At 34.9% G+C, this 24,639-nt stretch overlaps 1 protein-coding gene across 2 annotated transcripts in view; it reads right to left on the bottom strand.

The window, feature by feature from the left end:
• The window catches only part of LOC131032489 (30-kDa cleavage and polyadenylation specificity factor 30), a 34,376-nt gene extending 16,760 nt beyond the window's left edge, over positions 1 to 17,616 (bottom strand). Inside the window, exons 1-2 of one of the 2 annotated variants that reach the window (XM_057963491.1) lie at positions 16,247 to 17,616; positions 668 to 1,066 (exon numbers count right to left, since the gene is read on the bottom strand). In XM_057963491.1, the coding sequence (XP_057819474.1) occupies positions 668 to 1,066; positions 16,247 to 16,611 (764 nt within the window). In that variant the 5' untranslated portion in view covers positions 16,612 to 17,616. The remainder of the gene's footprint in view (positions 1 to 667; positions 1,067 to 16,246) is intronic. The other variant, XM_057963490.1, reaches the window with a different exon arrangement.
• Positions 17,617 to 24,639: the final 7,023 nt, after the last annotated feature.

A 24,639-nucleotide genomic window follows, 5' to 3' on the forward strand; every position in this document is an offset into this window, starting at 1 on the left:
ACATAGCCTTAAAATCATCAATATTTAAGAGATTTATATGAGAACTTCTAAAAGCAGAATGATTTATCACCATCCACACCCAATTACAAAAAACACGTCTGTTCTACCTTTGAGATAACTCCTTTAGTGAAAGGAAATACAGGTTAAATAATGTGATCAAATTCCTACAGAATGAAGATCTCTCCAGACCAAAAGCAGACTCATGGGTTACAACAGACCCTAAATGCCCAAAGTTATTGTCAATATAGTAGAATAAGTTGGGATCAATTCTGTTGCTCTGATAAAAGAAACTTCTTGCAACAGACTAAATTACTCATACATACAAAGTTCAGACATCAGAATCAGTAGCTGCATAGCTATTATTTAAAAGAAAAAGCTTATAATGCTCCAACAACAAAATTTGCAATATCTTCTTATTGATTGATATCCATGTACATTGAAATGAAGCACAGAAATTGAAATTGGTACATATTAAAACTTCTGAAGCTGAAATGTATACACTGATCACCATTATAACTCTAACAGCCAATAGCAATGGCACACCCCCAACATCACTTGAGGAAAGGCAACAAACAACTAAGTACACATACATCACAGACTTAGGAATTAAATTGCAATACAATAGTCCCATAGAAGTACAACCATGCACTGAGTCATGTCAACGAACCTAGAAAGTCCTTGTGGCAGCGGCAAGGCAGCAGATCCAACATTCGATTGATTTGAGAATCCATTTGCTGAAGGGTTCACTGGCTGCCCTTGACTCTGATTTGTCTGATGCTGTGGCAGACGTTGTGTCCGTTGCTGCTGCTGATTCTTAGGCTCATCACCTGAAGGTGAACTTCCTAGCGGTCTCTGTGAAGCATTAGGCGAAGGCTGAGTCTTTTCTGCTTGATGATGATAATTGTTTTGCCTATGCTGAGGATATCTGTTTGGGTAGGAACCATTTGTCACTGTCGCCCACTGCTGAAGCTTCTGGAAAACTTCTTCTACAGCTGGAGGTGGACCAGGCATCTTTTGGTGCCTATATCGACAATCAGGTCCATTTGGACAGAATCCATGTTTATACCTATTATGACAGAAAAATTAAATGTTCATTTAGAAATATTACTTTTTAGGTTTCAAATATTTAAATCTCCAGCATAAAGGTAGAAAGAGCTTGATCTGCAGAAGTGACAGACAAAAATCTTAATCACCAGCATGAATGTAAGAAATATTCTTAATCAATGTTTGGAGTCATTGCATAACCAAAGACCAGAATGGTGTTTCAATAAATTATACAGAATTATCTCTTAATCAGAACCTTCTTGTAATTATCTCTAAGGGAATATGATAAGCTATACTATTCAACAAGATACTAGCAGAAACCTGATACAAAATTTAATAAAAAAGTCAAAATAAATTATCAGCACAACTAATGATCTGCTGGAAAAAACTACAAAGGCATTCCAAACAGATCACAAAATGTGCTGCCACACAGCTAATTTATTGAGTATAGATCCAAATTTAAGATAAGCAACTAAGATTGTTTGAACAAAGCTATATATATATGTCTAGGGTTACAAACCCAGTAAGTTCTTGCTCAAGTTGCGATTTTTCTGCCAGAGACTCACGGATCAAGTCAGTGGAAGAAATTTACAATTTTCTCATCAAGAATAGGCAAATTTTGCAGACTTCTATGATGGTAAAAAGGCACCACAGGCCTGCAAAAACATCATTTTGGGATTTTCATCATCTTTGCCAGATGCCAAACAGAGCAAAGCGAATTCACTGTTGAATACTTGGTGTAGTTTACAAATTTAATCAATGGTCTGTGTTCATTCGTAAATTAATTCCTTTTGTTTTCTTTTTTAGATTCCAGGCCATAAAAAATGAAAATGCTGTTGCTAAACTGCTAAAAATTTCTATTCTTTCCAACCCTGATCTTACATTGTTGAGTATTTGTTTTGTTTTATTATGTAATATTTTTTCTTTCTCTTTTCCAAATTTCAAATGAATGAAAACCCTGCTGTTATGCTCCTGAAAAAAAGATTAATGTCTAAAAACTACAGCATGCAATGCAAGGTGGTGGCAGAAAGGACCCTCTATGGAAGCATATGGCATACCAGGTGCAATCAAAGGCACATAAACTATAGATGTTGCAAAATTGTTATGAAAGAAGGAATCAATCGATTGAAATGCCACCTTGATCAAATTATTGGTTGGGTTGTAGAGTAATGTAGCCAAGTGCAGGACATAGAGAGAAATGAATGCCCTACTTTCTACTTAAATGGAGAAGAAAAATTAAAGGAAGTGGACAACTAAAGCAATTACATCATGTGATGAATCTGAAGCCACACCTTATTCATCGTTGACAGTTTCTCTTCATAGTCTACAGATTTGGAATTCCTCCATCGAGAATAGTTCTAGTCATCTACATTATCCACCTAATTTCTTTGTTCCTCACAGTGTTCCACGGGCAGAACTGTCACTTAAAGGTGCTGCTTGGATACCAGCAAGACATCATAAGGCAGGGACGGCAGCTACCAATTTTTGGAACTGTAGACACCTAAGATTGTCCTGTCTAATTAAATAAATATTTTTATTTATTTTTATTTAATTAATTATTTTATGATTTATCTTAAGTCTTCTATTAATTAAATAAATTCTTATTTATTTAATTAATTCATTTATCCTCTTCTAGCTCTTTTCTAATTTAAATAAATACTTTTATTTATTTAAATAATCTCTCCTAATTGATCCCACTTCCTCTATTAATTAAATAAATCTTTATTTATTTAATTAGTTCATTAGTCTTGATCCTTAATTGATAATAGAGCACACAAAAAGCAAAGAGTTTGTGCAGTCAGAAGTGATAGAATTGTAGTTGAGAAGAAAATCCTTCATAGAAACATATACCGTGTACCCATGATTTCTATTGATTACATTTACAAATAAAATACTTGTCTCCTTAATCATTTAATTGCATACCCTAATTTGATTGGCACTCACAATCTTGTATCAATACCAATACCCCTACGTCTCGGTAGCTATGGACAATATTTACCACATACTTTCACTTTGCAAAACATCATAGGGATGATACTTCTTTCAAGCAAATGTTTGTGAGGAATGCCTAGATGGACTCTCCACATTCAAAAATTTAAAAGGGGAATATGCCACAAGGGCAATTTTTTATGAGGTGTTTAATAAGAATGTGAAGGTGGTACTCAAGGCAAGTAACAAATGTAAGTTTCAAAAGTAATTTTGTACTCACTATTCTTTAATTGCTATTTGTTATTGTTATTAAATTTCTGGTACTTTTCATTTTCTTTGCTGACATTGCCTTCAATCGAGGTTTTTTGTTTGATTATTAGGCATAATATAGTGTTGTGTTATCTATATGCCATTGTTAATAGGGCCAAGGAGGCTATTTTACATTATTATGGTAGGAACAAGTGAAAAATCATATCATTTTACACATCATCGATTGTAAATGAACAAACCAACTCCATCAAATAGCACATGGCATGGTGTAGTAACTAAACTACCAACTTTTTAACTTCATTGATAACTTTAACATTGACGAGGAGGTAATGGAGAGACTTTCTAAATGCATCAATAGAATGAAACCAGACAAAGGCCTTATAAACAAAATTCTAATGAGTTGGTAGCCTATAAAGGTGGAAATGGGAGGTTATTTTCTTCATCTTTATACATTCAAAAGAGTAAAAACAAGCAGCTAGGTAAAGAGAATATTCCTTTAATCAAACACATGTTCAATAAATGCAATTTTAGCTCTTAATTTAATAATAGAGAGTTTTGACTTAATATATTTTTTTTATTCTTTTATTTGCATACTTATTGTGGGAGATATTTTGTGCTAGAACACCAAACCATCAAAGGTTAGCTATCCATGTTTTGCTGCAGCCGTATAGCAGTTTTGGGTGTGAGCACAATTGGAGCCTATTTGAGAGCATTCACACTAAGAAGAGAATAAAATTGACCCAAAAGCACCTCAATGACCTTGTCTTCATCTAGTAGAACCTCAACCTTGGAACCACAAAGATAGAGCCTTCCCATGATGCCATCAACTTAGATGAAATCAAACCATGTTAAGATTAAACTGTCAAAGATGTCAATGTAATGTTCAAATATGAAGACCTCCTTGAATTTGAGAGAGAAGCAGCAATAACAAAGGAAATGGAGGGGTAAGATGTGTTAGTTTTTAATTAGGGTGAAGAGCGGATTCCAATTGCCTAAGGCAACATTGGAATCCGCCCTTTAGGGCTGGGCCCTTTCTCACACACCACCCTCTAGGGCTGGGCCCTTTCTCACATGCCATCCTCCAATAGGGCTGGGCCCCTTCTCACACGCCACCCTCCAAATATGGCAGACCCTATACCTCACGTCACTTAATGAGCCCTTCATGAAACGTGTTAAGGAAATATTTAATAAATAAAATATAATAATGCTAGCCAACCTAGAGGTCTACCGCCAAGAAGAAGATATATATATGATGCAAGTCATGCATTCAAACACACAATTAGAAAATATAATCTGTTCTGCTCCTAAATGCGATCTGCTCTCCTACACTTGGCGAATCTGCTCCTTGGTGAACTGCAACAAACATTTGGTTATATGCTGCTTCAGCCTGTTGAAGTTATCTTCTGCTGATTGGTGTCCTGGTCATCTACAGCTAGGGCATCACTCTACATCACCTTGGCAACTTGCTGTTTCGACAGCAATCAGAGATAAGTGTTGTAATCAGAACATTGTGTTTAAATCATAATCAGATCTGAGGATCTTTCTTGCTGGGTTTTTCCTCCTAGGAGGTTTTCCCAGGATACTTGTGTGTTGTGTGTTCATTCTGTTCATTTCTCTACTTTTGCTTAATTCTGGAAATTCCTAACACTAACAGCAATTAATATTAATCTGGAAATTAAGATAAATTTCTATTTTCTGAGTATTGTATCAATCTAAAAGACTAAAATTAACAAGAGGAAGCTTTAGATTGTAGTGTTTGTTACACAATTATACAATGTTTGAAACTTAAAAATAAATAGCTAACATGTTTGAAATTTGCATGTAAATTTGAATCATGAAAAATTCATAATCAAAATAGACTTGTGTGTTCTCTAAATTCATTATTTGTGTGTTTCCTGCATTAATCTATGTTTGTTGTGTAATTATGTAGTTTTATTTTGCCCAGTCCTAAGTCCAAGTCAATATTTTGGGTTGACAAGTTTATGTAAAGTCCCAGTTTTGAACTATGGCTGAGACTATAGATGAGGAAAGAACACATAAGTTGGCTTTGAAGAAAAAAAGACTAGATAGATGTCAAGAAGAAAAGTGTACAATGAAGAGACTTAAGAGGCAAATGAAAGCTTTTTGGCATAGGTGAAGAGTTAAGAAAACAAGAAAAAGGATAAAAAACAAGATCCCCATGGTGGAGTCAGACAACAGATGACTCTTATTCTCATGGTGATTACTCTTATTACAATGAAATGAGAGGATACTAACAAAGAGGTCATGGTATAAAAATTTCCAAGAAAATTATACTAGATATTTTGAGTGTGGCCATCATGCATATGCTAAGTTACCGGTACTTCACATTTTCCCCCCAAATCCGGATATGATACGTATCGGATTCAGATTTGCCCTGGAATCCCTGTGGATTCGGACAGGGTACTGATTTTTTCCTCTTGAAACGTATCCGTTATTGGAGTCATGATTCTCGACGCATCCAGTGTAGACATGGCAATTCCATAGGGTTTTTTTGACGAATCCGCATCAGTCACAAATTTTGAGGGTTTTTTCAAGGGTCGAACCATGTCGTTTAACGTTTTAAACCCTAAAGCAAAGCCAAAAGTATAAAAAACGCGAAACCATTCCACGCCACGCACAGTGAAAAAGGAAAACCGAAAAACGGAGGTGAGAGGAGGCGCGACGGCACAGAGGTGAGAGGAGGCGCTATGGCAGGAGGCACGACGGCACAAAGGTGAGAGGAGGTGCGACGACGGCACAGAGGAGGCGAGACGGTAGGTGCCAGGGAAGGAGGGTGACGGGCGACGACCAGCACCCATTCTTTCCAGCGCATCCTCCATTTTTTCGGGCTTCCCCTGTAGGTTTTCTATTATAAATTTTATTACAGTTTGTTAAAAAATTTATCATAGTTTGTTAAATTTTATTATAGTTTTTAAAAAAATTTATTAGTTTGTTAAATTTTATTATAGTTTATTTAATAATTTGTTTAATAGTTTGTTAAATTGTTTGTTAAATGAAAACAAACAAACTAATAAAAATATAATTTTTTTAAAAAATATTCATATTTATAATAATAATTATTATTAACTAGCAAAATTGAAATTACTTTTATTATTTAAAAATGAAAAATTATATTTTTATTAGTTTGTTTGTTTTCATTTAACAAACAATTTAATAAACTATTAAACAAACTATAATAAATTTTGTAATTAAAAATTTTAATTTAATTACTTTCATTTTAAATAAATTATTAAATTTCATTTTATATATTTAACATTTAGAATCTACTGTTTACTATTAAATATTAATAATTATTTTTTAATTTGTTGTAGAAATCATAATGGCAATGACTACTAGCTCCACTCCTCAAAGCTCTACTCCTCAACGGACTTTCAAAACTGACCCAAATTCACCTTTATGGAAATATGTCAAAATAATAGACCAAGTAAAAGGTGGTGGAACATTTTTATGGATATGCAACTTCTGTAGTGCGAAAAAAACTAGCTCCTACAGTTGTGTCAAAGCCCATTTTTGTGCCATTCTAGGAAAGGATGGAAATGGGATGTCACCTCAAGAAATAGCAGGATATATTAGAGAGCAAGAGGAAGCAGATGCAAGAGTTGGTCGTGCCTCAAACCATCCTTTGTTGACAGGAACAGGAAGTAGATCAAAGAGGCCCCCTACTTCTCCGTCTTATAGCGATTTTCCTGATATCGTGGTAGAGAGCCACCCATTCTTGGACCCAATTAGTGAAGAACCTGTTATTGTGAAGAGAAGCAGGGGGCCATTAGAGAGAGCATTTAAAAATGATGCTAGAGAGATTGCAGATCAATCCATTGGAAGATGTCTATATGCAAACAGTTTGTCATTTAATGTGGTACGATCACCATATTGGCAGGATATGTTGAGAAAGGTAAATGAGGCTCCACAAGGGTACACAGGGCTAGGTTATGAGAAGGTGTGTAGCACCTTACTAGCAAAGGAGGTAAAAAACATAGACAATGCATTGGCTCCCATTAGAAATTCATGGAAACAAACAGGGGTGTCCATCATTTCAGATGGATGGAAGGATACCAAAAATCAGCCATCAATTAATGTAATTGCAGTGTGCCCTAAAGGGGCAATATTTCTGAAAGCTGTGGATTGTGAGGGACAGGTGAAGGATGCACAATTTATTGCTAACATCCTTATACAATGCATTCAGGATGTGGGACCTCAAAATGTTGTCCAAGTAATAACGGACAATGCAAAGAATTGTAGAGCTGCAGGTATGTTGATTGAGACACGGTTTGAACACATATTTTGGACACCTTGTGCTGTCCACTCTCTCAACCTCATGCTACAAAAGATAGGCAGGAAAATACATTGGATCAGACAAATTTATGTTGAGGTTGAAGAGATCCAAATGTTCATCACAAACCATAACATGTCACAGGCCATTTTCAGATCATTTTCACAGTTGGAGTTGCTAAAGGTAATTGAAACACTTCAATTTTTAAAATCTACATTTCACTTTGATGGTTACTTAATTTTTATTTTTTTATCATGTCTTCTTTGTATTCTAATTTTTATTTTTAATTTTTGAATAGGTTGCCCAGACTCAATTTGCATCCAACACAATCGTCTTGAGGTGACTTGTGAAGGTGCGACAGCCACTTGCTAGCATGGTAATTAGTTGAAGTTGGTCCCTATGGAGGCAATCCAATACTGAAAGGGCAGCAAATGTAAAGCGCATGATCCTAGATGACACTTGGTGGGATCAAGTGGAATATCTTTTGAGTTTCATTGAGCCCATCATGAGTATGATCCGTTATACTGACATGGATCACTCATGTTTGGGAGAAGTATATGATGGCATTGACTCGATGATTGAGAAAATGAAAGCCATCATCAATGCAAAAGAGCAAGATCCCGAAGAAACTTTCTTCAAAGAGGTTCAATCAATTTGTGTTGAGCGGTGGAACAAAATGACCACCCCACTACATCTTCTTGCATTTGCATTGACTCCCAAATTTTATAGTGATGAAATGCTTGCTAAGCCATCAAGGGTACCACCATATAGAGATTCAAAAGTCAGTGAAGGGTGTAGGACAGCACTTACTAAACTCTTCCCCGATTCTGAAATGGAGGATTTAATGACAAGTGAGTTTGCTGATTTTGTAGCCGTCAAAGTGTTTCCGCTCTCCGTGACAAGTATAAAAAGGATTCTCGTGCTTGGTGGTACCTCAATGGCCATACATCACCAAACCTTCAAACTCTTGCAATCAAAGTTTTATCGCAAGTAAGTTTCTTAATTTTTATTGCTCTCTAAATTTAGATTTTTTACGATTTTATAATTGTCACCCTCTCACTTTGTGTCAATTATTCAATAGGTTGCTAGTTCCTCTTCATCTGAGCGAAATTGGAGCACATACTCCTTTATCCACTCAATGAAACGCAACCGACTGGCAGCAAGTAAGGCGGAAGAGCTCGTTTATGTGCATTCAAACTTGCGCCTTCTTACTCATAAACAAAATGAGTATAAGAATGGGAGCACAAAGTTTTGGGATGTAGATCCAAAGCGAACTAATTTGGACTTTTCAGCTGCCACACAATCTTTACTTTCTGGGGAGTCTGATAGCCAATGTGCTGCTAGTGCAAGTGGCAGTGAGGCCGGATGTGGTTCCAGTACTCTACCTACATCATCTAATGTCAATGATGATGTTGATCTTGATCTTCCTAGTGACCCATTTGATGCTATTGCTGATTATTAGTTGTGTTATTTTATTGTTGAACGGTTGAGCCAATGAACAATGAATTTGATATCTATCATAACATTCAAAGTTTGACAAATGGATATTTCATATTAGATTAGACTTATAGTAAATTTGTAATTTTGTTATAGTTATATCAATATGAATCATATATGATAGTTCCAAGTTTTGTTTAGCATATGGATGATATGTGGGATTCTAAATTTAATTTTTGCTTCTACTTATTAGACTGTATATATGTATATATTTATGATCTTTACTTTTTTTTGTACGGACGTACCCATACGTACCCAGCCCCCCTAAAAAAATTGCCGTACCAGCGTACCGTACCCACGTACACGTACCCGTGCCCATACCCATACCGGCAACTTAGTGCATATGAATGTCCATAAGCATGTAAGGAAAATAAAAGAACTGATGCAAAGGTCAAGATGATTCGTTTAGTTGAAGCAAACAAGGGTAGGAATTTGATGGTGTGCCAAGTATTGTTGAAGCCAAAGACAAATGAATGATGTTCAAGTCAGAGAAATTGGCAATTAATCTTGATTAATTATCATAAGGTTGGCAAGCAATCCAATCTGAACCAGATCATCATTTTTTTCTGGTCCCTGGCACATTTTTCAAGGACATATATCAGAATCTATTTCATGAATATCATAATCCGACTTATTCCTGATTATTCAGTTTTTCTATAAGTACTTTTTTCAATGTCACCTCACTTTTATATTGCAGATTCCGAATTTCTGAGCACAATGGAAGATTTTGATTTTATAAAACATTGCATCACGTAGGCCACACCCAAGGCTACACATTATTCAGCTGTTATACATTTGATTCTCACTCACTTGGGAAATGCAAATGAGGTAAAAGTCAAGGGATTTGTTTTTCATGGTTTTTAATTTATTTGTAGTGTTAGGTTAGTTAGGCATTTAGGTTTTAAAGTTATAAACTACAACATTTAGGCTTTCAGATGTAATGGTTAGCATTTTTAAAATTAAAATCCTAATCAGTAGGGCTTAAACTTAAAGTCCATAGTTTAAAAACTCACAAGTTCTCAAAAGACAAATCCATGGCCAGGTTATGTAAAGTCAGCTACAAGTTTTTCCTGATTTCTCAGCAAATCACTCACAAGTTAAACAAAAAAATCACTTATTGACCCAAAAAAGAACAGTCTGCAGCCAGAAAAGTATCAAACACTTCATTTTTGACAGTTTCATCTTCAAGCTGTCATTCCTTCGACAGTTTGACAACATTCAATGCATTTTTAGGTGATTTTCAACCAACTTTTGAATGATCTTAGGCTGATTTGGCAATTTTTTCAGGTATCTCAATAGTTTTTCCCTCTTATTCTAGGGTTTTATTACTCTTTTTTTGGCAAGTAAACTGAGCAGTGGATGTAGCTGGACAAGAGGCAGCAGAAGACAATGGCAAGAGGTCAATTGGGGCTTTATTGAAAGAAGCTGCCCATGATATGCCTAAGGAAAAAATTCTTCCTAAGCCAAATAGTTACCATCCACTTCAAGGGCACCCACGCAGCCACTTAGAAGTTTTACTTGTAAAATATTAATATGGATATGTAAATTATGATCATGACGGTATGATGTGTATTGAACTTCTTTTTTGATCTATGAATAAACAAAAACTACTTATCAATCCTCTAAATTCAGTTTTATGCATGTTTTTTAAGATAATTTTGCAAATATGTGTTTTTTTTATGCTCGGAAATTTTGCCAACTTTTGGCAAGTATTGCTGAGTTTTGGGGAATGTTCACCAAGTCATCAGGTCCAGGTCAAATGTGCATCTGCCAGTTTTTCCTAGTCACGAAATTTTTATAAATATGATTTAAACTTTAAACTTTAAATATCATTCCTTGAAATATTGGGTCCCTAACAAAACCCTATCTTACTATTTTGTTAGTTTTATGGTAAGGGAATTTTTTAAGTATATATGTTAGTTTTATGGTAAGGGAATTTTTTAAGTATCACAACAATCCCAACCCTACACTATTCTTTTGGATTTAGTATTAGGGTCAGAGAAATTTTTACTTATAACCCAACCCTAAACTTATTTTTTTTGTTTCAGACTTAGGGTTCAAACATTTTTTAGATTTTTCAACCCTAATGGTTGTCTTTTGCACTTTTTGCTAAATGTCAGTTGATCATGTTGCATGAAAGGGATTTTGCAGGGACTTATTAATGTTCCTACGAGTTACCAAGGTAAGGAGATATGGGGATGCAATTTTAGGGATTTGCAAAAGAAATATTGGTCAAATATTTGGGACAGCTGCTACAATAACTTATACAAATTACAAACTAAAAGTAGTTGAAATTTTAAAATTAAATATGATGACTGCATTTGCAATGACAAACACTCCCCTTTTAGCTTTTAGGGGTCTTAGGAAATTTTTTGCTTTAAAAGCTTTTATTTTTATGCACTAATGGAGCAATTATTAGAATATTGTAATGTTTCTTTAATGGTCATCTTAGTCATCTTAGTCGTTTTTAGTTAGTTTCTATTTTCAGCTTCAGTTTATGATTTTTTCTTTTAGGAACATCATTTCTTGTAAATTCCTTATATAGAGCTCTCACTCTATTGTTTAATAACATCGAATATTTTAATATGGTATCAGAGTGGGCCAATGGGATTTCATAAAATTTGGTGAATTTTTTGAGAAAAAATTTGTAACCTCTTCTTATCTAGAAATTTTCGATTTTTTATAAATCGTTGGAGGTTTTGTTGAAATCTTTGCAAAATTTTGTGGGCTCTTTTAGAGCTATGATTTGAAAATTTTGTGGGTTCATGGACCTATGTTCGTGGGCAATTTAGGTGTTGCGTTTGAATATCATGGAGGTTTTCTTCTGTTTTTTTCATGCCCACGGATTTCTGGTTTCTATTCGCGACTGTGGTGTTTCAGATCTGCAACCCACATTTGTATTCTAAATCTTGCGACATAGGGTTTCAAATAATTTGTACCTACAGTCTAGGGCTTTGTGGAGTTGGGCCTTGTTCGATGTCTTCATCTCCCTGCAACAATGCGACTAGGGCACACAATCTGCCTCTTTGTTTGGTCACCTAGAGATGTTCTGATGCGTTTTAATAAAAAATCTCCCTTAAAAAAATTTTGATGGGTTTTAATAATTTTTTCCCATAAAAAATTTTGGGAGGGTTTTAATATTTTTTTCCCATAAAAAATTTTGGGAGGGTTTTAATAATTTTTATCCTTAAAAGATTTTGTTGGGTTTTACCTTTTTTCCTCAAAAGCAAAGTTTTGTATTATGATATGTGCCTCAAATTTCTGGATTTTTGCATGTGGGTTTTGATCGATTTATCACCTCAAAAATCGTGTCCGTTTTTTATCGGTTTTTTCAACTCAAAAATCATGTCTAGTCATCTATAATTCACAATGTTTGCATGGAATTCTGGGTTTTGCATGATTTTGTCCTCAAAAATCATGGGTTCAAGTGTTCTTGTCTTAGGGTTTTTATCGTTTTTTTCGGCAAAAAATGATGCTTTGTAAACTTGGGTTTGGCAATTTTTCCCTCAAAAATCATGGCTTCTTACAGTCTGTTTTGGGCCCTCATGATCATCTACAAAAGTTTGTGGACAATTTGTGTTATCCGGAAGTTCTCCAAATTCTGGGAGGGTCAGTGGCAAGATCATCTCAGTGACAAGGTCAATGGTAGGCTCATGTCGCAGAACATTCTGAGAAGGGGGCAGCCTTCTTTGTTTTTCACTGGGTAGTTAGAACGATAACCATTAGGGGAGGGTATTAGACTATTGCAATGTTTCTTTAATGATCATCTTAGTCATCTTAGTCATTTTTTGTTAATTTCTATTTTCAGCTTCAGTTTATGATTGTTTATTTTAGGAACATTATCGCTCGTAAATTCTTTATATAGAGCTCTCGCTCTATTGTTTACTAACATCGAATATTTTAACAGCAATTTTAGTTCTAAAAAAGGGGTTTCCCCTCCAAAACTTGAGGATGCCTAGGGCATTTGGGACATCAACCAAACTCTTGAGGATGTAGAGTTTGGTTGGTGTCCCTATGGAACACTACATTATTGAAAACACAATCTTAATTCCAACAAGTCAGAATGCATTTTTTGTAAAATCAAATGTAATGGGTACATTCATAGAATGACATTTGTCAAAAGTATCAAAGCATGATGTTATAGCTTGCAAATACTGCCTCACTAATGTAACTCCATAATGTTTTATTGTCTCTTGAGGTCTATGCAAAAAGGAAAGTGAAGAGGGCAAAGATAACTCTTGGATCAGCATCTCCTTCGAGGTTTGCGACATGGCTTAACCGCCTCCCATGGATCTGGGTAAGTCTGGTGTTTGTGACGTTCGTTAACAGCTCGATCTTTTGGCGCAACGACAAACATACCAACAATTGGTATCAGAGCCTTGGGTCACTGGTTCGAATCTCGAGAGGTATCCTTCATTCCGTCAGTGCAGAATCCTCAGTTGGTGTTGAGGAATCCTCAATTGGTGCTGAGGGGGAGATTGTTGACTTGGTGGTCAGCACCGCCTTCAGGGTTCGCAACATGGCTTAACCGCCTCCCATGGATCTGGGTAAGTATGGTGTTTGTGACGTTTGTTGACAACTCGGGCTTTTGGCACAACGGCAAACATACCAACAAAACCAACACAAGAACCTTGTGTAGATACTAAATACCTTTACACTTGCACATCAAAAAACTAACGCAAGTGGGGAAAACATAAGTGCCTTCTTTAACACTTGATATTTGTTAGGGTGCAAAGCCCTCAACCCTTGCCTTTAAGTCGTTCCTAGCATCTCTGTTTGGTTCATATGGTGTGAATTCATTGACAGCCTAAGCTTTGATGTAGTGGTGGTCTATGCAACTAAACATTCTAGCGACTTTGTTGGGAAGTTGACCCCTCTTAAACATGGAAGTGAGAAGATCAATGGCCACAAGATACATTTTAATAACAATGGCTTCCATGGCCTTGTAGGGAGCTATCAACTAAATCTTGTGTTGAACATGCTTAAAGGCTCATTGGGTTATCTCCTAAAAGATTGATATTGATAATAAACCACTATGGAACCAATGGGAGACCTAAAATGATTAAGAAACTCCACATACAACCACCACTATACCAAAATCTTAAGCTATCAATGAGCATGCACCATATCAACCAAACATAGACAGTGGACAAACCCGAGGGCCTAGTGCCCCAGCAATTAGCCCCCCATGCTTGGAGGCCATGGAAAGGGCACACACTCAAACCTGAAAGGACTTATTCCAAACACATAGATGGGGCATACGGTGAGACTAACTCGCTAAAGGCAAGAGTCAAATCCCTCCCCAACAAATTTACCACAATGTTTGGCCACATCAATCACAATTACACCAAAAGCTTAAGTTGTCAATGAACACCATATAAACCAAACAAAGACATTAAAAGTGGCCAAAAGGCAAGAGTATAGGGTCTCACACCCCAATTGTATCCCACCTAGCTCAACCATTTGGAAAGAGAAAAGGATGGATGAGGAGTATTTACAAGAAGACAAAAAACGCTAATGTGAACTACTAGTATTATTCAAACATCTCCTTCGAAGTTGTTAAGCCTCCATATTAACAAGGAATGTTTGGTACAATTGCAATCGTCAATCTTAGCTTCACAACCCTCTCATACAAGAGCTTAATAAATGATATTTTGGGATACACAATGCAAACTGTGAGTGATGTCCTTGGCGAGCACAACAAAGAGTGGGCAAAGATGGAGTGCATAGTCATGTCAAATGGGTTAAATAATGGGAGGTACAAGACATATGAATTTACTTGTAACATCAAAGGGTGGCTCTATTTTTGTCATGTCCATGGATGTGTCTGACAAAGACAACTCAATACAAACTTTTCTCCTTGTTTGATGAGACGATGGCTAAGGCAGAACCACAATATGTTCCTATATATCACAATAAATGTTGCTAATTGTGTGATGATTAGGAAAATTTTGATGAGGATGGCATTATTTTGGAGCCCATGTGTGCTAAATTCTCTCAATTTAGTCCTAGAACACACTGGAAAATTTCCATAAGTTAAATCTGTGGTAGGGAGAGGGCAGATCATCTATAATCACACCAAAGTACTTAGAGTGATGTGAATTTTTACTACTGAAAAGGAACTTGAGTTCCCAAGTGTTACCATATTTGACATAAAAAAGAAGGCAAAAAAATGCCTGTTTTTAAATTACTGAATTTTCCCCAATTAATAACTGTGGGAACAAAAAACACTGTTTACTTTCCAAACATGTCATTAATGTTGCTATCAAAGTGACATGCTACTATATTCTACACTTTGCAATTTTCAAAAAAAAATGGACACAATAACTGACTACAAATTCTAGTAAAGCAAATAACTTTTAGCTCCAATCAAAATAAAGGAATCACAAGACCAAGTTTACTCCATAGAGGGGGAAATATGAAGCAAAGTTTCTAGTTTAGAAAAAAATTGGCAAAGATTGATTTACACAATTATTTGGAAAAGATTGATTTACCTAATTATTCAGAATAGCTAAAGTAACAGCCAAGCTTCAACTTTAGACTTAATGTAATCATTTTACTTCTATGGGCATGGGCCCTATTAAACCCACAACTAAATTATTAAAAAACAACAGCCGAACAAGATATCTTGACATTGTGAGAGCTAGCTCTATGCCTGCCTTCTCTGAAGAACTGCGAATGGAAATGACAAATAGAAGATTCCAAAGAAAGATTTTTTCCTCTTATATCTTGACATTGTGAGAGCTAGCTCTATGCCTGCCTTCTCTGAAGAACTGCGAATGGAAATGACAGATAGAAGATTCCAAAGAAAGATTTTTTCCCCTTATATCTTGCCATGTGATGACTTCTGTACTCTTACTACTTATGCATGCAACCCAATCTTTATAGCCCCATTGGCCACCGGTATGGTCTAGTGGACGTAAATACAATCAGTTTCACTTTCGATTAATGAAAAGCAGGAGACTCCAGTACAGTTCGCATTGACTACGTATGAAATGAATGCTAGCCTCATTGCTCCTGTCCTAGTAAACCTTCAGATATAAGAACACCATAAATCCATTCTTTTTCATTTGTTTCTAGTTATCTAAAATCTATTGTGGTCTCTATGCATGAAGGAAATCTTTGCGACCCCGTCTCCTGTTATGGTATGGTGCAGATAAGTAAAATCAATTTCAGTTTCAAGTTATAAAAAGGCAAAGATGATAGAAAACTTACATGTTACACTCCTTAATTTCATCATTGCTGTGCTTGTAGACACAGTCCGGCTCCCGGCATTCACCATACCGTGCAAAGAACCGACAGACTGGCATCCTGCTCTTATCATACTGATGCAGAAACCCACAAGACTCTCCCTTCATACACAAGCTCCTGAGCCAGTGTCTGCAAACTGTCTGTCTGAAACTCCTGCTCCCAGACTGAGCTGCTGGCCTATTAGCAGCTGGTGTCAAAATTGAAGGAGCCCCGAGATTTATATCACTTGAATTCAGAGAGCTCCCCAAAACTGGGGGATTGCTAGAATTAGGCCCTGTCTCCAATCCACCCTCAAAATCAAAACTCAGGCCCCCCTCTGGATCCTCCATCGCACTAAAAAACTATTTCTAATCCTTATTAGTCCTTCATTTAACCCCAATCCCTGTATCTAACCCTAACTCCAAAGCAGCTTGATTTTATTCAAACTTTTTCCAGAAAGACGGGGATGTACAAAAAATGTCAATCTCTTTATCTCCGCGCTTAAAATAGGCTCCCCTAACCCACTTTCAAACCAATACAATTGTCTTCTAATTTTCTTTTGGCGATCTCATTTCTACAAGGATTGTGTACGTTGTGTTCGGGATGGATCAAAGCATTTTCAAGCTCTTTTTCTCCCTTCGAAAAAGCGCTCCAGTATCCTTAATCCTAATCCAGAAACAGACTAGTTTCTTCAATGTTTCCCAGTAGTTTTGTTTCTGGAAACCTCTTCCATTTGAAATACTAGTGCCAATGCAAAATCTTCCAATCTCTTTTCTCTGCCCAAATACAGATATTTCCAAAGCCCTAACCCTAAAATCGAAGCCGCTCAAAAAAATTAAATTCTTTCGTTTCCAAAAGAATTATTTTTTGTCCTACTCAGACCGCAGCCAAAATTTCAAGCTCTTTTTCTCCGCTCAGAAAATATTCCCTAACGGCAGAAACTCTTACAGCATTCGTCAAAATGGCGGCTAAAACACCCATGGGAAAGTTCTCCGACCCAATCCGAGCTCCGACAGCTCCATCTCTGATATTATAATATCTATTTCTTTACCAGACCCATTTTCCAAGATTTATGCCGCAGTCGTTCACCGTTTTCAGCGATTTTGATCTCTTTAGAACCACTAAAAACTCAATACTCCGATTCTTGCTAACGAGCATAGGAAATCTGGTGTCCCTGATCCTTCTGAATCTACCTTAGAGTTTGCGGCGCAGTCTGGAGACTCAAAACCCTCTCCAACGAGTTTTTTCGGGTATATTTGACGCGGATGTGAATTTCACTGAATGTTTTGTCAGTTTGGACGATCGGAAACACAATTGTTTCATAGTGCCCCGTCCGATAGGCCAAAAGATGCGTAAACTTTAATCGGGAATCATATTTGTTTCATTCAGTTCAACTCGAGTATTTTCGATTTTCTTGCATTAAACGGACTGCAGCTTTTCCACGTTGGAGGCTCAAGATTATTCAAGCTTATTCTTCTTTCATATCGGACGGTCAGCATGACAGAATGAATAATTGCCCTATTATTCCCAATACGTTGGGGTAAATCTAACCCATTGCTTTGGTCATGGTCACAAATTGTGGGTAATTAATACTTAATATATTTTTCATTATTGGAAATTACATGATATGGTGATAGTTAAAATAATCTCAGCACAAATTTTTATAAAAATATACTTTTAACATTATTTTATTTATTACATTGAAAATTATTTTATTTATCATATCATGAGTTTATATTGAGGACTTATTCAAGAAAACAAAAAAATAAAATAAGTGAGTTAAATATGGTAATATTTATTTATAAAAAAATTTATCATATTAATTATTTATATCAAAAATTAAAAAATTAGGATTTACATAGTCTAGAAGATAATGGAATAAATTGATAGATTAATAAAAAGTTTTTTAACTTTCATGATTTAAGTGAACAAAATTATCTAGAGATATCATGTAATAAGCAAATAAGTCAATATTGGCATAGTGTGATGATTAAGTTGTAGGATTGTTGTCCTTACCATCAAGGTTCAAACTCCATTAGGATGTAAATATTGAACGGTTATATTGGAAATGAAGTCCCCTGGTTCATAGCTCTAAGTCAAAAGCATTTACCCCCCTAAAAAAGGTATAGGAAAAAGAGGGTACAACATATAAATATTAGGAGAAATAATTGGCTAGGTGACATGAATATTGAAAGGAACTTATTAAATATCATTCACTTCATTTCATAGTAAAATCAATTTTCAGATCACCATCAAATTAACACACAAACAAAATACATGTTTGAGCTTTCTACCTTAAAGGTTATCTTGTACACTTTAGAATTTCAAATGTATTAAATAACCATCTAAAACTATCTACGTGAGTATAAACCTACATAAACATCTCAATTCATTCTAGTGTACCTTCATTTCTAGGATCTTTATTAATTAATCATTTAATTGTTTGAGATTATAAGTATTCTAAAACATTTTTGCATTGTTATAATAGGTTGGTATAAGCCATAGATTGTACAGATAATGCAACAAATTATGTAAATTGTATAATGACAACAAATTAGATATATGTAGTGTTTAATTGTGGCAGAAGCATCATGATTGATATCATCATTTGTAAAAACTTATATAAAGACAACCTCCAAAACTAATATAGCTCACAAGTCTTTTTTGTAGCATACTTAAAAAAGTTGTGATCTATACACTTAGGCTCGGGTCCCATGGAGGGGTGGTTCCTAAAAAATAGAGCGGGTGCTGCAAAGATTTTTTAGGAATTTTTTAAAGCTGGTGGTCCCATGAAATTTGTAGTGCACTTCCGCTTAAAAATTTGAGCTCCTAAATTGAAGGAAGTTGGTCCAGTCCCATGAACAATGTAATTCAACTTAAAAATATAAACATAAATTATGATTTCCCTCCAATTTTTTTGTTGACGGGATTCATTAAATATTTTTTGGTGGGAAACAAATTATAATTGACAAGTGGCATATATTATCTCTAAGTTGTAGGGGTTGATTCTAGCCCCACCCCATTTTCACCCACTTAAAATGAAAATCTAAAAAGTAGGAGCTTCTATCTTTTAGGGGAAGATTCCAAATGATCCTGTAGCCAAAAAAAAAAAATTCCATGGGACCACTTTTTTCATAAAAATAGAGCCCAACCCCCCCCCCCATGGGAACCCATGGTTACTCACTTTATAAACAACCATATCGACACCATAATCGCTCTTTTGGAAAGCTTGAGATACACCAAAAGTCAATTTTTAAAACAATTTCATTATAAAGGAGAGTTCAAAGATCATAACAAACTCATTCCATCTCTATCCTTACAATAAAATCTTAATATAGGTCAACAAAGTTGAATAAGACATCTTCCCATCCCTACAACCATTCCATTAAAGAGTAACAGTAACAACATGCACTTCCACTCCACGCTAGACAAAGGAACCAACAAGCCCCACAAGCTCAACTAACTCTAGTGTTAAGAAAACAATCTATATTAACAAGATAAATAGCATAAATGCATGTTTGACGATAAAAGAAGATTTATAAGCAATTATTGTATTGTTCCTAACGTATTAATATAGTAATATTCATTATTACATAATGGATTTTGAAATGAGAAAGATTAAGAAATACAACCTAAAACTTAGGTGCATTACACATATATTGAAAGAAAAGTAATAAAAAAATATTAAAAGAATTTGTTAAAAGACTTAAAACAATGAACATTCCATCAACCCCTCCTTTTTGTTCTCCAATACAAGCAACAAGATGAAGACTCGTTACTACCCATTACTCTAAATTTCCTTCAACATTCCTCAACATGAATACTCCCTTACTAAATCTTAATCACGAAATCATTTCATCTAGAAAGGATACTCTTAAAGACTTAGATTATACTTATTTTTCAAATTCATGCTTTGCAAATGTACCTTTAAAGACATGTTATATCACTTAGGTATACCTTTACAAATATGGTATCCAAATCTAACATCTCAAAGAAGCATCTTATCCCATCTCCAATCTAATGCAGCCATATTATTGACTAAACCTTAATAGTGATCCCTGATTTCATCCAAACTTCTCAAAGCATCTTCTCTAATCTCTAAATCCAATCAATTATAGTAATGTTGCATATCAAGCAAAATAATAGTGGCACATTATTTTGACTTGCTCTTATACAACACTAAATACAAGGCTAAGCACCTTGGAATTATCAATACCAAAACTCAACACTCACATACATAAGAAGGAAAGAGAACATAAAACAAATTCATTCCTTCCTTATCTTTTTATGCATATTCAAAAGAATTTTTTACATAGATCCACATGATATCATAGCATACCATATAAAAATTCTACTTTATATAATCAAGTACTCTAGATTTCATGAGTTCACACAATTTTCTTATTATTCATGTTACCAAAAGATTAAAAAAATTCACACAATTTTTAGATGACACTAAAGATTAACTTTCAATATTTTGTCTCATATATATTTTATGTTTGCCTTGATCCTTGCTTGTACATCATTTTCCTTACTAAAACTCTTAAAAGAACATCTATAAGTTTTTTCTCATTTAAATTATGAGTAGTTGGATTATTTGGTGTTCTAACTAAGACGAATCTCGTGTTTGAAGATTTGATTGTTTTAATTGCATCCATATAAATATAATTGGATTCCTTCATCATTATTTGTATGCTCAAACATTAGGATTTATAAATTTTGTTGTGTTTAATTTCAACTTCTATATCATCAAAAGAAGGTCAACATATATTAAGTTGCTTAGTTTATTATAGCACTTTAACATTCTTATATATCTTTGTAAATTCTAAAGCACAAATGTGAGTAATATAATTTTTTAACCACTTCATGCTTACTACAATATAATTTTTTGAAGAGAAAAAAAAACATCAAAATTGCATACAATCTCAACCAATATCTTATTTAAAAGATTCTTGATCTTTAGCATAGATCTTGTTGTTTTAACAATAACTCGATATGGGGGTTTGAGAACAACTCCCTTGAAAGCCCCATTTTACATATATTTTATATCATTAAATCTCAAATCTCACGATGGATATTATGTTAGCTTGTTTTGCCCTAGAAAGCAACTCTACTTTATGAAGGCATTATATTGCAACTAAATGTTGTGATGTGTTGTGAGAATCTTCTAACTTTTGAATTGCCTTCAAATCTCTAATTGGTGATGCTCGTATGAGAAGCTTTCTCTACAAGTATATTTTAATCTCATTGAATTATGAATAATATATTAGACAATTTTTGCAGTGTGAAGTTTTTCTCCCGAAAAAGCTTTCTCCATGTTAATCACTGTGTTGTGGTATGAATGATATTTATGTTTATTTCTATTTGAATTTTGTAACTATTATAAAGATCTGAAAAAACATTGTCCTCCTCTCAAGATTAGTATAGGAAGTTGTTCCACTAGCTTAACTTCCTTACAACTATCTTCAATCTCATAAATAAAACTATTGTTTCTTTAGCTTACAAAACATTTTCATCTTCCATCATAAATATCCTTCAGCATTTTATTTTAACCTCCTCAAATAACATTGACCAATGCTTCTTATACATCATACTTCTTAATTTTCTAAAATCAATATACCTTAAGAACTGTCTCATCAAGCACATCATTCTCACCACCTACACGATCTTATACTTTTTCAATAAATTTACATGCTTCTTTGGCCTTTAATGAATCAATATAACTCTTATTCCTACCAACAAACAACATTTTGATAAATTAATTCCTCATATTTTATCATTTTTAACTCTTTATTGCACATCTTACTCCTCTATTCATCTTAAATAACAACAAACTCATTCACATCATATCAAATACAATAAAACTAATGCCAAACATCTATATTAAAGACCATGAAGAATTATTTATATAATGTAATGTTCATCAATGAACATGTCGAACCCCCACTAACTAAAACTTGATGTCTTTCAATGTCCTAATGAATTCTATTATGTTAAGCTACAAATTTAATTTGCACTTCCTCGTTATGTAGTCCTCTCAAACTTTATATGAGGGTTTGGTAACATTGTATTAAAAGCCCCTAGAGGCACCAGTTCAATTTTCCTGAGGAAGATTTATGACCGATGATAAATAACAAGATTGATTCTCAATTACAAAAATAAAGTGTGTTGCCTCAAATTCTAATAAACATAACCCAAATTGATAGAGCATTTTATAAGCATATTAATCCAGCCATATTGGCAATTAATAAACCTTCTCTCAGGTCCATCATAAGCAATTTTTAAAAAATTGAAAATTGTAATAATGCAAACCTCTTTGGATTGACAAACATAGGCCAATTTGTCGCTATAATGGGCATAAAACATAAGCGTTTCATTGATTGTTGTCTTTGTGGGAGATCTATAAAATTGTCTTTCTCAGTTATGGAAGTTTGAATTGTGTTATGAAGACGGCTTCTCCTCAATCAAATATAGCACATGTATTGGGATCGAAAGTTGCTTATATTTGCTTCACCATCCAAACTTCAGCAAGTTCTACTCACTGTTTTATGTACTGTCCAATCCATTCACTACAGGGGCATTCGTCATTCACTAGGAACCCCACTACATCATCTCTTGATATTCACTTGAACTTGTCACCATGGGCTAGTCATTTTAACAAGCAATGCAAATTCCATTTGAGAATGGGAGCAATTAACAACACATATACTAACTCCCGATGCACACTTTGAACTATCACATTCACTCCCCAGGTTCGCATAGTTAACTAAACATCTTAGCAGAGAGCACGTGAACTGTGAGTGAACAGCCTTGACAAATCCATCTAATTAAAATCACTTTCTCAAACTAACGCTCATTTGATGGGCATGCAAAGGCATCAGCGAAGGTCATTTTCTTTGCATTAACACAACATGCCTTGAGCCCCAAAGGCTTAGCAAGAATAAGTCAACATGATTGTAGGTAATAGCAAGAAGCCCATTCGATTTCTTTAAAAATAGCAACGAATATTATCCAAAATGCATCAGCTCCATTGAAACATATTTGTTCATGCCTATAAGTTACAGATAAAAGATGCTTGATCATACAAACTAGGGCATTCACGACGACTTAAAACTGACATTCACTCCCAAACAAACTTTGCAACTGCCTAGATATCCAACAGGAGCTTCTACAAGTGAATTGTCCACCTAAAGATACATAAATGCCCACAATTATCATGCTAAAAGCCTCACATTATTTAAGGCAAAAAGCAATAGAACATTGGGAAATGTATTGTTACTCAATTGCTAGCAACCTCTTACTATCTTGATCTCACTTTAATGATTGTAAAGGTTCCTCATTGAAGGCCTACGTGACTTCCTCAAGACCCAACCATGTCAACTTGCCTTTTGCTAACGTATCGTTACTCAATTGCTAGCAACCTCTTACTCTGTTGATCTCACTTTAATGATTGTAAAGGTTCCTCATTAAAGGCCTACATGAGTTCCTCATGACCCAACCATGCCAACTTGCCCTTTGCTATCATGACTCCACAGACCAATTAGCTTTCACAAACAAGTCATATTTTCTTAACGATGGATTTAAAACACCAAACACATTCTTCGAGCCCTTTTCACTATCTCTCCGTTGAAATGTTTCCCATTCTTTGGGACAAACCTTAGGGTGTAACACTGAATTGATATCTCCCAAAGAAGAGAACATTTGACTAAAAGAGCAACAACTTATTTCCGTAGATCAATAAAACTTTCACCCAAATTTATATATAATACTCTATCAAGACTCAATTTATTAAATCAGAAACACACATATACACATGTATAATTCCAAAGTCCTTACACGTGTGTGGGGGAGGGGCATGATTGTGCATGTATGCACTACGATATGGTGTGCATGAGTTGCATGCCTGAACCAGATTTTTGCATGCAAAATAGTAAAAACCCTGCTTGGAATGTAAATTAAAGGTGTGAAGCATTATCAATAACAATTAATACATGGAAAACTACATGTTATCACAATTCCAGCAACCTACCTTAAAACACAAATACCTCAGACAGACAACTGGCACACTTCAAAATAACAGAGCATTTTTATCACAAATTCAATAAACTTCTCTAAGTGAACTGTCAATTTTCCAAATCAGAACAAGCATGACAAAAGAGAGAAGAATACTCTACAATAATCACCTTTCTCATTTACTTGGCAATGATTCAGGAACACTATGCCAAATTTTTGGAGCAATCCTATCGTGACCCTTAAACATTAGGAAATTCAAAGAAACAATATTCAGTAGTAATAGCTAGACTTGGTTGAATGCGCCAAATTCTAAAGTTACTAGATCAGACATAAGTTTCCTTGAATTAAAGTGAACTAGTTGAAAG

Source organism: Cryptomeria japonica, chromosome 11, assembly GCF_030272615.1.
Source record: "Cryptomeria japonica chromosome 11, Sugi_1.0, whole genome shotgun sequence".
Classification (NCBI taxonomy): Eukaryota; Viridiplantae; Streptophyta; class Pinopsida; order Cupressales; family Cupressaceae; genus Cryptomeria; species Cryptomeria japonica.